Raw genomic sequence first — 15,148 nt, forward strand, 5'->3', positions numbered from 1 at the left:
GGAGAAAGGAGAAGAAGAAAGAAGACCCAAATAGCAAAAATCAGAAATGAAAAAAGAGACATTACAACCATTACCACAGAAATACAAAGAATCTTTAGAGTCTATTATAAGTATATGTGAACAAATATGAAAACCTGGAGGAAATGGATAAATTTCTGGACACATACAAACTACCAAGACTGAACCAAGAAGTAGAAAACCTGGACAGACCAATAACAAGCAGCAAGACTGAAGCTGTAATCAGCAGTCTCCCAACAAAGAAAACCCCAGGACTGTATGGCTTTACAGCTGAACTCTACCAAACCTTTAAAGAGGAATCAATACCATTTCTCTTCAAACTATTCCAAAAAATTGAAACAGAGGACACTCTCCCAAACTCTTTCTATGAGGCCGATATCACCCTGGTACCAAAACCAGACAAAGATACAACAAAAGAGGAAAACTACAGGCCAATATCCTTGATGAGCATAGATGGGAAAATCCTTAACAAAATATTAGCAATCAGAATACAGTAACACATCAAAAAAATCATACACAATGACCAAGTGGGATTTATCCCATGGATACAAGGATGGTTCAACATATGCAAGTCAATAAATGTGATACACCACATCAATAAAATGAAGGAAAAAGAAACTATATATGATTATCTTAATAGATGTAGAAAAAGCATTCAATAGAATTCAACATCTCTTCATGATAAAGGCTCTCAGCAAATTAGGTATAGAAGGAAAGTATTTCAACATAATAATAGCAATATGCAATAAACTCACCACCAATATCATCCCACATGGGGAAAAGCCCTTAAGAATAGGAACAAGACAAGGATGGCCACTCTCACCACTTCTATTCAACATAGTATTGGAAGTACTAGCCAGAGCAATCAGACAAGAGAAAGAAATAAAGGGCATCCAGATTGGAAAGCACAAAGTCAAATTGTCCCTGTTTGCAGATGATATGATTCTATATATAGAACACAGAAATCAACACACATGCTTACAGCCAACTGATCTTTGACAAAGGCAACAAGAACATACATTGGGGAAAAGACTACCTCTTCAATAAATGGTGCTAGGAAAATTGGACATCCATATGCAGAAGAATGAAACTAGACCTGTACCTCTCACCATATACCTAAATCAACCATAAAACTACTAAAAGAAAACATAGGGGAAATACTTCAGGAAGTAGGACTGGACAAAGACTTTATGAATAAGACACCAAAAACACAAGCATCAAAAGAACAACAAACAAATGAGATTATAGCAAACTAAAAAGCTTTTTCACAGCAAAGGAAATAATCAACAGAGCGAAAAGACATCCTATGGAATAGGAGAAAATATTTTCAAACTATACATCCCACAAGGGATTAATATCCACAATATATAAGGAACTCAAACAACTTCACAGTAAAAAAAAAAAAAAAAAAATCAAAAAATAGGCAACGGAGCTAAATAGACATTTTTCAAAGGAATACATACAAATGGCCAATAGGTACAGGAAAAATGCTCCATATCACTAATCATCAGAGAAATGAAAATCAAAACCACATTGAGATATCATCTCACCCCAGTTAGACTGACCATAATCAAAAATACTGGGAATAACAAAAACTGTCAAGGTAATGGAGAGAGGGGAACTCTTTTACACGGTTGGCTGGACTGTAAATTAGTACAGCCATTATGGAAAACAGTATGGAAGTTTCTCAAACAGCTATCTCACTGCTGGATAAATACCCAAAGGAATGGAAATCATCATGTCAAAGGGATACCTGCACTCCTATGTTTATCACATCTCTATTTACAATAGCCAAAACATGTAACCAACCTAAAAGTGCATCAATGGATGACTGGATAAAGGAAATGTGATATATATACATAATGGAATACTACTCAGCCATAAAGAAAAAAAAATGAAATTCTAGTATCTGCAGCAACATGGATGAGCTTGGAGAAAATTATGTTAAGTGAAATAAGCCAGATACAACAAGAGTAATACTGCATGTCCTCACTCATAAGTGGGTGCTAAGAAAGAAGGAAGGAAAGAAGGAAGAAGAAAGGAATAGATGGAACAGAAGGAACAGAATAAAAGGAAGGAAAGAATAAAGAAAAGCCCACAATAATACATTGATTTTTCAGAAGGAAAGAACACATCCGTGGTTACTAGAGACGAGAAGGGAGAAGGAAGAGGGAAGTTGGGGAGATATTGGATAAAGGGTATAAAGAATAATTATGATTTGTAAAAATGAATATGCTAATATTGATTTGATTAACACATGTTGTACACAGGTGATGGTAATCAATGCTGTACCCCAGAATATGTACAAAAAATTATTCTTCAATTAAAAAAATGGCCAAAGGATCTAAATAGACATTTTTCCAATGAAGATATATAAATGTCCAACAACTATGTAAAAATATGTTCGACATCATTAGTCATTAGGGAAATGCAAATCAAAACCACAGTGAGATACCACTTCACACCCACTAGGATGGATGTAATAAAAAAGACAGTAATAAGCGTGGATGAAGATGCGGAGAACCTAGAACTCTCATACAGTGCTGTTAGGGATGGAAAATGGTGTAGCCACTAGGAAAAACAGTTTGATAATTTCTTAAAACTGTAACATATACCAACCACACAACCCAGCAATATCATTTCTACATCTTTACTCACGATAAATGAAGACACATGTCCATATAAAAATCTGCATGAGTTTTCATAGCAGCAGTATTCATAATTGCAAAAAGGTGGAAACAACCCAAATGTTCATCAGCAGATGAATGACGAAATAAAATGTGGCACATTCATGCAATGAATTGTTATTCATCCGTAAAAAGGAGTGAAGTACTGATACGTGAATGAACCTTGAAAACATTATGCTAAGTGAAGGAAGCCAGGCATGAAAGGCAACATACTGTATGATTCCATTTATATTAGATGTCCAGAATAGGCAATCTATAGACTCAGAAAGTAGGTAGGTGATTGCCTACGGATGGGGGGGGCTGGAATTAGGATTAGAGGGTGATGGCTAAAGGGTGCAGGGTTTGGGGGAAGTGATAGAAATGTTCTAAAATTCATTGTGGTGATGGATGCAGAACTCTGTGAATGTACTAAAAGCTGTTGAATTGTACACTTACAATGGGTGAATTGTATGGTAAGGGGATTATATCTCAATAAAGCTGTTTTAAAAACTGTTTTTGGAGACCATGCTTTTTCTGCCACTTTGAGGAAATGACAATTATGAGAAAGATAAAAACAAAGAACTAAGAATGAGAGGCCAGTTACTGCAACAGCTGGTCATGGAACAGTCTACAGCCCTGGATAGATCAGTCCACTCTTGATTGGCTTCCTCAGTCTACTCAAGAAACAGCAATGCATTTAGCTCTAATGTTTACGACCCACTATAGCAAGACTTTCCCCAACAGTGAAAGTAGTAACACTGGTGGAGATCCCTTAATAATGACACACCTGTCACAATTTTAGCAGGCTGGCTTTCGTCTGGCTTTGTTTTGTGAGTCCTCTGCCCTCTACCCCTCATATCATTCACATTGGAAAGGAAAGGAGGTCAAATCACAATTACAAGTTTAAAAATATTTGATCATGTTTTCCCAGGCAGCCAAAAAAGATCTGAATATAAGAACTGTACAAATACCATTTAGGGACCATCCTAGAAAACAATGTATCCACCAGAGTAAGTACTACCTCTCGTTGGTGATCCTAGGAGAATAGAGAGGTGCAATGCACTGAGAAGAGTAGTAGCTTGGTGAAAAGTCTAGACAGAACCAGCACTGTGAGATGAATACTCTGTTATCATGAACCTAGAGGTATTCTTAAAGGTCTTATATTAAAATCCCTTCAAAAACTAAAACTCAGAGAAGAGATGTGATTGGCCCCACATCACATAGATAGTGGAGAACAAAGTAAACACCAAAACTCAGGTCTCTGAATCCCATTCTAATGCTCTTTCCACTTGCTGAGTATTAGACAGTGACAGACCAGTCAGTATGGGAGACTGGAATACTAAGCCAAAGCCTTTGATTGAAATGACCACGTCCCACCTTTATCACTTCTCAGAGCCAGGGGAGTCTCATCAACAATAAAATTCTAAGAGGATATACTGAATAAATAACTAATCACCAGGCTACACTTGATCCTTTCTTTCCAGAAGGGCACTGTATTTGATTCTTGGCCACCTCTATCATAAACCCTCTTTTAAAGTGCAAAATCTATCACCGCATGAGGGGGAGGTAGTTTTCAAATTGTCTCCTTTTACAGAGCCCAGCCTGGATTTCCACCTCTATTCTTTTCTACTTCCTGTTCAAGCCAATTCTCCCAAAGTGCGTCGCCAGGAATCTGTGGAAGGTCGGGGAGGAGGAATTTTGGTAATATGAACATCACCTTTCCAGCCTTGATTTTCTCAAGTGTAGGTCAGTAATAAATGACCTCCCTCTTGGACCATAATTTATGGCTATGTGACCTTTTCTATTGAGCCCAACATTGACTGATATGGTCATAACACTAGGAGGAGAGAGAGGTTGACTCTAGGAGTGCTAGAGGCCAGGGAGCATAACGTAAGACCCAGATGTGACTGAAGGCAGCAGTAATAACAGGTGAGAGAAACTGGCTACACAGGCAAAGGAAAGAGATATCCACTTTGGGAAATGCACTCCATATTTTCAAGGTTAAATCCAACCTGTCTTCATATGTTTCCTGTAGTTGCCATTGTGCTCACAGCACTCAGTTATTTTATATGGCAAGATTGAAGACGTAAGTCTTTCCTAGAATACTTAGCGGTAGTTCAAACGTCCTTCGTGCTCTCTTCTTCCTATTATGCTTCAAATACTTCCTTAAAACTCCTGTTCTAGTTTCCAAGGCTATGGGTAATTTGGAATCAGCTTAAATGTCTCCTCTGTTATTCTGAGACCTAGAATCCCTGATCTAAGTGGTTGGTATTAGAAGGTACAAATAGAAACATGAAATAAATTCATTCAACTAAAAATTGGCCTAACAAAGCTAACACAAGTAGTAAAGGCCATACTTATGCCTTAGGCACATATCTTGAGGCAATAGTGAATCTTTGCTTGCACAGATCCTAGATGTGGACAGATCCGAACCGAGAGATGCCAATCAGTGTAGCATGAAAATGGATGGTGTGAGGACCAGCTGCACCCCTGTGTATGGTGCCAAAAAGCTGGAAGTCAGTTATCAAAGATCTGCAACACTAACAGAAGCATCATGCTTTCTTTATTCTAGAATTGATTTTAAGGCTAGGCCATGTATCTATTGAACCACTACTATCAAGTAAACCAGAAATTTGAGTTCCAGTTTTTATGTATCCATGACCTTTATGTATGAAGGTCGATGTGTGGCTTAATTATGGAAAATAATAGTTGGATCATTTTTGTCATCACACCACAACCACTGCAGTTGCCAAGGACTCAAAAGAACAAGCTCACCTGAGAGTGAACCAACCCTTCATCATGTTTTCCTAGAAATTCACTTCAATCCCTGGGAGTCCTAACAACTACTCTTTATTCCATTAGCAACTTCTTATTGAGGTGAGGAATCAATTGGGACTTCTTCCTACTGGCGGTGGTTAGCTGTCATGTTGACACAGACCACAAATATTTAGAGGCAAGAAGTCAAGAAAGCAGTCTTCTACATAGCAAAACATAAGCCCTAAAAAATCAAGGACTACAAAAGCACATCCAAACAAAATAAAAACAGAGAGAATGAAATGAGAGTCATGTCTACAGATGGCTTGTCAATCAGTCAAAGCGTACACATGAGAACAGAAACAACAAAAATTTTGGTATAATCAAATGGGTTCTTTTAACTGATGATTATTTAAATAAAGGGGGGGAAACCACTTGATTTGGTCAATTTAGAATCCAGTTAGAGCACACACTGAAATCAAGTGAAGGCCTTGATTTCATGAGTCAAATGTTCCATAACAAATAGCCTTGACCATGCTTTGTCCTTTCCAACTTAGTGCCTGGTGCCACATGTAGCCAAAGACAGGCACTGGAATCTTCTCCAAGCAAGTTCAAGCCATTGCAACACATGTGCCTTCAGCCTCCACAGGGGAAGATTATATCCAAGTAGTGAGATTACCCACCAGTAATCAAGGTGACTGACAGGTGTTAACACTAGAGCTGTCATCACTAGAACTGAACTCCAAAATTTTGAGTTTGGCACCAACTTTCAGTATACTCAGCACCTATTTTGTAACTAGTACGTTTGTCCATGCACCCCCAAATTTTGTTATTTAATGTCCTTACTGTAATGACACAATGTTTGACTTGTGGGTTACCCCATGCATACCAATCTTACCATTAAGGTTAGGGCAGTTAGTTCCTAATCATTATCTTCTGTAAACAGCATTTCCCAGTGTTTCTTTCTCTCTCTCTCTCTCTGTCTCCCTCTGTCTTCCCCTCCTCTTCCCTAGTGTTCTCTCTCTCTCTCCCTCTCCTCTCTCTCTCTTTGTGTTTATAAAAAGAAATTCTTGTGGTTAAATAAGATTGGGAAATACCTGGTCCTAACTAAATGGGTTTTCTTGCAGTAGGACTTCTTAGAACATTTAATGTGCCAATAAGCACTGTGAATTTCTAAGAAAGGCATACAATTTTCAGCATTTTACAACCTTATTTGACAACAGAGTCCTTTTCTGAAGAGCTTCTGGGGGTTGGGGGATGAGGACAGTTATCCTTAGAATATACTTTGGAAAATATTGCTTTAAATGTTTTTCCTGAGTGACTTTCACATACCTTACCAGATAGAAGCTGCCTGGGGGGAATGTGCAATCCTTTAGAAGCCCCCTATCTCTTCTTATAGACCTAAGGATAGTGTCTGGGACATTGAGAGAAGAGGGTTTCTCAAAACTTCTACCTGGCCATGTGAGAATCTGTTTATGTCAGTTCATTCAATCAAACTTTTATAGAGAGCATCCAGTTTACCAGGAATTGAGTATTATTAATAATAATAATGATAAGAATAAGGTTAGGACTGCTTTTACTCTGCCTAGTGTAGACAGAAGTTTTCAAAGATAAAGTGAGACTTGAACCAGGCCCTAATAAATGACCTCCAAGGGTCAGGGTGGGCAGAAGGAGACATTTTAAAGAGAAAGAACTATATGAATGGAGGTGCAAATGCCTCAAACGGCATTGTTCTGCTCTATTGAGCATCACTTCCTTACATTTTTGTACATACACACCATATCAAGTGCTGGTATTTTGTAACGTGTTCCCCCCAAAAATGGAAACTGATGCTTGAAGGAGTTGGAGAGAGCTTGCCACTCGCCTGCTGCACGATGAAAATCCACTCGTGGGGTGGCGTGACTAGGGAGGGCATGGTCACTCCATGCCCCTTCACCCATTCCTCACCCGATGCATCTCTTTATCTGTTTCCTTTGTAATATCCTTAATAATAAACCGATAAATGTAAAAAAAATCCACTCATCACTGGACTGGAGCTTGCTTACCCAGCAGATGGAGGTATGCCTTTATGTATTATTAGGAGCAATCACAGAATGCCAAGGTATGGTATATCTCCACGAAATGTTGGAAATTTATAAGAGTGATGGAGGTAAAGTAAGGGGAAGACAGCTAACATTTATTAATATATATGTAAATTGCCATAAATCTCATTTAATGATGTATGTATACAAACACATATATATGCATGTTTTAATTTACACAGTGCTTTCATATCCATTATTTCATTTGATCCTCACAAGAATCCTGTGAGCATGGGCAGGGTAGGTGTGATCAATTCATTCGTACAGAGGAGGAGTGTGAAGTTTCACATAGTTAAGTGATTAGTCCAAAGTGGCAATTTCAATCTTTTGAATCCCGGTTTTATGTCCTTGGTTTGTATTTTTCCTGTATTATTTCAAGAGGCTGAAAGAATAGGGAAGCAGACTTATGCCTAATGTGAGGAAAATCTTTTTAAAAATTATAGCAGCTGAACGGTGGAATTAGCTGTGGTATGAAATGATTGTAGAGGATATCCCTGCCTTAGGTGAGAGATTAAATGTCATGGCTTCTGAAGTCACTCTCAACTCTGAAAGCCAATGAATCTAAAATTCCCAGGTCCTATTTCTCTGAGATGAGGTTTTGGCAATTAAGCCTGTTCATAAGCAGCTCCTGTTTATTACATACTTGATGCTCAGAAGAGAGATACCCTTAGATACTTGGGAGTTGGAACTTTCCCCCACATAACAGAAAAACCCATTGCTTTGGTAAAACAAATGCAAATCAGCGATAACCAATGCCTCCACATCTCTCTCAGATCACAAAATGATGGGAAACAGATAGAAGCCACAAATTTATCAAAATTGCTAAGTACATAGTATATAAGTGAGTTTTCCCTTGAAACTTAAAATCTTGGATCACACATTAAATATCAAAAATTATGGGAGGAGGCACCGTTCTGCATCTGAGTACTCATCAGTTATTTTGATGTATAGTGAATCTGTTCTTTTAGAACCTATATAGTTGTTCAAGTACCAAAGGCATTTTAAGAGGTAGAATATATGGACTGATCATAATCCACATTTGTCTTCTCTGATGGGGGACGAGGATTCCCTTTAGAGCCAACAGAACCAGCCACACTGTTCCAATTCCCATGGAACATTTTTTTGTCATATATTTACAGCTCCCTATGCTCAAGATAATGGTGCATCTGTCTGATGGAGACGCCTGGCTGCATTCTTTCCCAGATATTAATATAGGTGGCACTTTACTAGCATAACCAATGACATGAAGAACCTGATTTGGAGGGGAACAGATGGCAGTATCTTTCTTAGTCTAATTTTAGGATCTTGAAATAGTCCCTTTCTCACACAAACCATCAGTGGAACCAAATGAAGACAGCTATGTCACATGGAAAAGGGAGAGAGAAAAAATATGGTTTGGTGTGAGGCAAAGACAACAAATCAGAAGCTTCGGTCCTTCTACCGTATCTGATTCCTTTTATAGCATGAAGGTCCCTCCAACCTCCTTTAGTCAGAATGGATGCTGAATACCAATGTGAGGGTATCTAAGAGGAAATGAGTGGGCAAATCTCATTTTCAGTCTCATGTATGGAACAATCAAGGTTGCATCATGTAAGAGCTAAATTCATATTCATAACATGTCTTTTCTTAGCAGATAAGGAAGCTAAGTGACCATTCTACTCCGTAAATCAGAAGCAGATTGAATCTCAAAGCCTCAGATTCCTAGTCCTTTGCTTTGCCTGCTGAAAACACTTTCCTCTAAATGAGACTTGTAATATCAGGTAGGGAGGATGAGATGTGGAGGAAGAGTTCATCAGCTACAAATGACATCTTAGATATAAGATAATCATCCAAGGATTCAGGAGAAAAAAAAAATGAGAACAAGAGTACTTTGACAAGGTACTTACCTGTTTTCCATCCAGAGTGTAGAGTTTTTTGACAACCCCAGTCTCCAGTTTGATGGCTTCAGTGATATCAGTAAGGACTTGCTCAAAAGAGTGGGCCGTCTTCTTGTTCAGAAGCACACGCACAGCCTTGCGTGGCTTCACCCCGCTGCGGATGATGGTCACCAGCTTCGGGCGGACAAAGTCCTTATTCTCCCTGGCCTGGGCACTGTTGCTGCTAGCCAGGGACTGGGGGGCTTTCATATTGGCAGATGTCTTTACGTTGACAGACCAGTTGGGATTAACATTCTTGGTGTACTCCACCTTTTTAAAGAAGTTGTCTGAGGAACAGACATAGCTTTCCCCTAAGGGAAGAAATAAGTGGTTAGATGATTAGTTTAATGGCAGCTGTGTGGACTACTCTAACCAAACTAATATACACACACATTAGAGTAGGACTTTTGGAGAAATGGTGATAGTAACCAACCTCGGGTACAATTCCTCATTAGTCTCTCTAACAAGTTAGCTCATTCAAATTCAAGAGTAAGTAATTCTCAAAACATCCTTCAATATAACAACATACCTAGTTGAAGAACCCCGTAAAGCTAAGGGTTCAAAGGACAATGAACATGTTTAAGTTTAATCTAACAAGTGGGATTCTCAAACTTAATATGGCTTTACTGGAATTTAAACATTTATGTTAGTTTCTAGGATGTTTAACTTCTAGCGGCATTACCAGAGCATTTCTAGCATGTCTCTATTTTTTAACGTTCCTCTCCTGTTTTTGGACTCATAGCCCCTTGCCTTTGTTATTTTATGAACCAAGGAGAACTTTCAAAGTTAATACATTTTTATTCCAGGTTAAAATTAACCAGGTAACTTTGCATATTGAGCATATAGCACATACTTGACAAGAAGCTTGATTGTCATTTGTACAGTTTATGGCTAAGCAGTGGAATATTGAAATGTGAAATGTGTGTGTATGTGTTGAATGTGTATATGTGTGTATAAGGGTGTCCTCTACTGCTCACCCCCACATCCAGGTGGAGAAACTGTCTAAATAACAACCTGTACACACACACACCAAGACATACACACACATTTTTTGTGTTTGCAAGCCTAGCTCTTGCTTAGAAAAATACCCTCCCCTGTTTCTATCACTCATCCCTCATCTTTCCAACCTTCCAAATGCTGCACACTAGATCTGTGTATTTGTAGCAATCTTCATTGCTCACCCTTGGCTGCCACAAGTAAGGAGGTGGAAATGTGAGGATACATTATATAGTATGATTTACAGATCAGAGAGATCTAGTGTAATTTTCACATTTACCTTGAGTTAGAGGAAATGATTAATACAGCAGAAGAAATTCAGGGGTCAGAGGCAAGAGGAGGGGGATTAGACAACCGGGACTAGAAGCTAGAAAAAATAGGCTCAGCCTGGGGGAGAGAATATTGGAAAAGGTTGCATTTGTTGAGTAAAACACATTAGCCTCAAGGTATACACAAGTTCATCCAGAGGTTGAGCTGCAGAAACAGCGTGATTTAATCAAGCTTGTCAGCAGTAATAACCCTAAATAAATAAATAAATCCAAGCCAGTGCAAAGAAAGCATTCAACACAATTATGGTCTGAATGTCCTTCTTCCTTCTTTAGTCTCAGCAGGAGAACCAGACAGAGACATTCAGAAACACCAGGCTGCTAATTCACTCCCTTTGCAAATATTGACTGCTTTGCTGTAGCACCAAATCCTTTGTCATGTTAATTAATAAATTTCTCAGTGAGTGCTAAGAGCAGATTCAGTTAGAATCTCTAGGGCACCTTTGAGGATGCACGCGCGTGTGTGTGCACGCGTGTGTGTGCGTGCGTGCATGTGTGTGTGTGTGTGCATGTGTGTAGAAGGGGAGAGAAGTGGTGCCCGACATAAGCAAAGTGGCTTCCAAAGCTTCCCTCAGTCCCAGAAGCCGCTAGTGTTCCGCTCTGACAGGGAAACCAAGGCATGGCTTGTGGTAAAGCACAGGCACTCTCCCCTGTTTGGTGCACACGTGCACACCAGGATGGGATGGTCAAAGACCCCAACCAAGAGAAACACTAATTTCTCTGGTTTTGTTACTGGCTTATTCAACCCAACCCAAGTGATTAGAGGCTGGAGTCTTTAATTTGTGACTTAAAAGGATAAAGGGGTCCTTTCAATTCCTTCATATATTCACAGCCTATGTCCCCCACATCCTAGAAATGGCCTCTTGCCTTAGCACTTCACCAGACTCACGGGCACTTTCCAAGAGGTCACTGCCTTTGAGTCAGATGTTTTCCATAACTCGTCATGTACTTTAAACTCTGTCAGACAACTGGTGCTGTGAAAATGTGTGAGGCTATATATTTATGATTTCACTCATCCACAGTCTCCTCTGGAGAGTCAGCTGTGTAGCCCTATTAGGACCCTGGACTTTTTTTGCTGCCATCTCTTAAACCTCTTAAGCGTCTGAACTATGAGTGTGATTAACCACCCCCAGATGAAAATGAACACGATGGCAGACAGCTACAGTATCATATGGCACCCAAGAACTTTCCAGAGGGCCCAGTCCTCAGCCAAATCTATGTTGAGCACCTTCCAATGGTACATTTTAGTCACTCCACTCGCTCCTTTTGGCCTGGATACAGAGTAATGGGAAAAAAGCAGCTGATGTGACATCAGTCAGAATGGGGTCCTCAACACTTTCTAGTTGTATGCTCTTGGACAAGTTACCTAACCTTCCTTGGCTTCAGTTTCTTGTCTGCAAAGCAGAGGTGACAATAACAGTACCTACCTTGTAGGGTTGTTGTGGGGCACTAATCAGATGATGGACATAAAGTACTTAGCCCAGAGCCTGGAACATAGTACACACTTGGTAACTTCCTATCATTATTATTAAGCCCCTAATCTGAAGGAATGAAGAAGAGAAGAAGAAGGAAAGAACAAACGGGGGGGGGGGGGGTAGAAAAAGCTGAGGAAAAGGAGGTGAAAAGAGAAAGAAGCAAGGGCACCATCCAGGAACTGAGCTGTGATTGTTACATAACCTGGAGCACTGTGGGGGTCCCGTGCCTCAAAGGTAAGGTTTCCTGCTGGTTGAGAGGAGGCTTCCAGTTGCTGCAAATGCCAAATGTAGTAGCTCTATGGATAGCATTCAGCAAAGCCACTGCTGATGGCCACTGAGGGAAGAATATTTATGGTAGTTAAGAGTAGTGACTCAGGAGCCAGACAGAGCTGGATTCAAACCCCAACCAGGAACTTACAAGCTGTGTCACCTCTGGCAAGTCATTTCATCTCTCTGAGTCTTAGCTTTTCCATCGACAAATTAAAGGTATTGTCTGAGTCCCTTCTAGGCCTAAAGGTCGATGAGATTTCTTCTCTCTTATCTCAAACAGGCTTTAGGAAACAAAGCTGTCACAGTAATTAAATGTTAAGGAAATAGGTGCCCACCACCAAGGACTCTCCACTTCTATTACTGGAAAGACACCAAATGTGTGCTTTACTAGACTAAGGCTTCCTTGTTCTGATTTTGCAGACGTTTGCACTGTCTGCTGCCAGAGCTCGGTGCTTCCTGCATGTCCGGCTGCTTGGCACTTGGAGCTGCGTGAGGTGTGGCACATCTTTACACAGCTGGGCTCCCATCCTGACGCAGCTTTCAGGGGCCATTTCCCACCTGCTGGGAGACTAGAAGGAAAACTAGTTTCAGGGCCAACCAAGGTGGCAATTTGCTAGAACTGACAACCTACTTCAGGGCCAGGGGTTAAGGAAATGAAGTCATGGAAACACAGCTGAAAGGGTAGAAATGAAACAGGCTGTGGAAGTGATATGATCCAATATCTATCTTCCTTCACTTTCAAGAGGGCTCTATTTTCAAAATTATTAAATATATTTCTAGTCTACGACCATAGCACCCTGAATGCACTGATCTCATCTAAATATATTTCTACCTTCTACCTTCTCAGTGCAAAATCACTTCTGCCTGGGTTTTCTCCTCTTCTCCAGGGCTTCCTGATTCAAGAAGGAAAATATCAAGTGATACTTGATTGTATTATTATATTAAAATGTTAAATGACACTTTATTATAGTATCATACCTATTAACAATGAATCCACCCCAGGTATCTTAAAATCTTTGTCTTTGGCAATGTGCTTGCTTTAGTAGTTAGAGGATAAATTAGTGGGAAGGTGGTTTCATCTCATTGGAACAAATGAGCTATGGCAAAAAAAGTGGATCACCATACATACAGCTTAGATTTTCCAACACTGGCCCAGTTGTTAAAATTCTGTTCATGGTCTGCATTATAATGTACAAACTTGTCTCAATTTGTGTTCAGAAAAGCTGGCTAGTCAAAAATGATAGCCCTAAGATTGATCTGAGTACTCACGTACAAGGAAGTGGGGAAAGGATTAGACAGGATATAAGTGTAAGAAGAAAGATTCTACAGTAAAAGACAAAGGAAAAACAAGACAAAAGGAAAAGCCACCAGTGGATTTCATTCATTGACTTTCTGAGGATACAGCTAGTGAGGGCCACATCTTACATAGCTTCGCTAGACTCTTGGTGTGGAGCTGTGGGAAAGCTGACATCAATAACCTGACTTTGGTCCAAAATGCTCCTCTTGACACTTTCAGTATCCAGCAGCACACAGTAGACTAGAGGCACTGGACAAAGGAATGCCACAAGCCCAGAGTGATTATTAACCAATTGCTTTTTATTTTATTTCATTTTAGACTAAATATTTAATAATGTGGCCATTTGGAAACATAATATATTCAATGCTTCATTATTCCTTTAAGATCTACAGAGCAAAAATCAGAAACAAGGATTTTTGCATTCCTAAGAACTCCGGCCACTGTAGTTAGCTGAAGGGGATCATTAAGATCACCTAATCTAATACTTCCCAAGTCTAACTGTTCATAAGAATCACCTGAGATTTGTAAAAACACAAATTCTGGGTCCCAACCCTGGGGATTCTGATTCAGTAGGTCTGGGGTGTGGCCTAGGAATCTATATTTTTCTAAAGCTCTGAAAGATTTTGAAAGGCAGCGAGACTTGGGAACCACTGGCCATTACAGCACCTCACTAGCATCATCATTGTCATTATTATTATTATTTTCATATCATTAATAATAATAGTACCTTGCAGCTATAGTTTTACCTTGTAAATGTATTTCAATATCATTATCTAATTTTATCCTCAACCACCCTAGCGAATAAGGAAGGCAGGTATTACTAGTCTCACCTCACAGTTAAGAATATTACTCACAGAAGATACACAAAATGTGATCTATACATACGATAGAATATTATTTGTCAATAAAAATGAATGAAGTGCTGATGCTGATATGGTACAACATGGATAAACTTTGAAGACATTGTTCTAAGTGAAAGAAGCACAAAGGACCACATAGTGTATGATTTAATTTACATGAAATATCCAGAATAGGCAAATCTATAGAGACATAAAATAGATTAATGGTTACCTAGGGCTGGAGAGGGTGGGGGGAATGGGCAGTGACAGCTAATTGGTACAGGGTTTCCTTTTGGGGAGATGAAAATGGCCTAAAATTAGATAATGGGGATGGTTGCCCTGCTTGGTAAATTTTCTAAAAATAATTGTACACTTAAATGGTTGAATTGTATAGTATATAAATGATACCTTAAGTTGTTTTTTAAAGAGTGTTTTAAAAAGAAAGAACAGTCACATTGATGATAAGGACAAACCTATGATTATGTAGCTATGAACTAGGATGACTGAAAC

At 39.4% G+C, this 15,148-nt stretch overlaps 1 protein-coding gene across 1 annotated transcript in view; it reads right to left on the reverse strand.

The window, feature by feature from the left end:
* The window catches only part of DCX (doublecortin), a 114,869-nt gene that overhangs the window by 96,135 nt on the left and 3,586 nt on the right, over window positions 1-15,148 (reverse strand). The window contains exon 3 of the mRNA XM_063084864.1: window positions 9,406-9,746. Coding sequence (XP_062940934.1) covers window positions 9,406-9,746 — 341 coding nt within the window. The remainder of the gene's footprint in view (window positions 1-9,405; window positions 9,747-15,148) is intronic.

This window comes from Cynocephalus volans, chromosome X, assembly GCF_027409185.1.
Source record: "Cynocephalus volans isolate mCynVol1 chromosome X, mCynVol1.pri, whole genome shotgun sequence".
Taxonomy (NCBI): domain Eukaryota; kingdom Metazoa; phylum Chordata; class Mammalia; order Dermoptera; family Cynocephalidae; genus Cynocephalus; species Cynocephalus volans.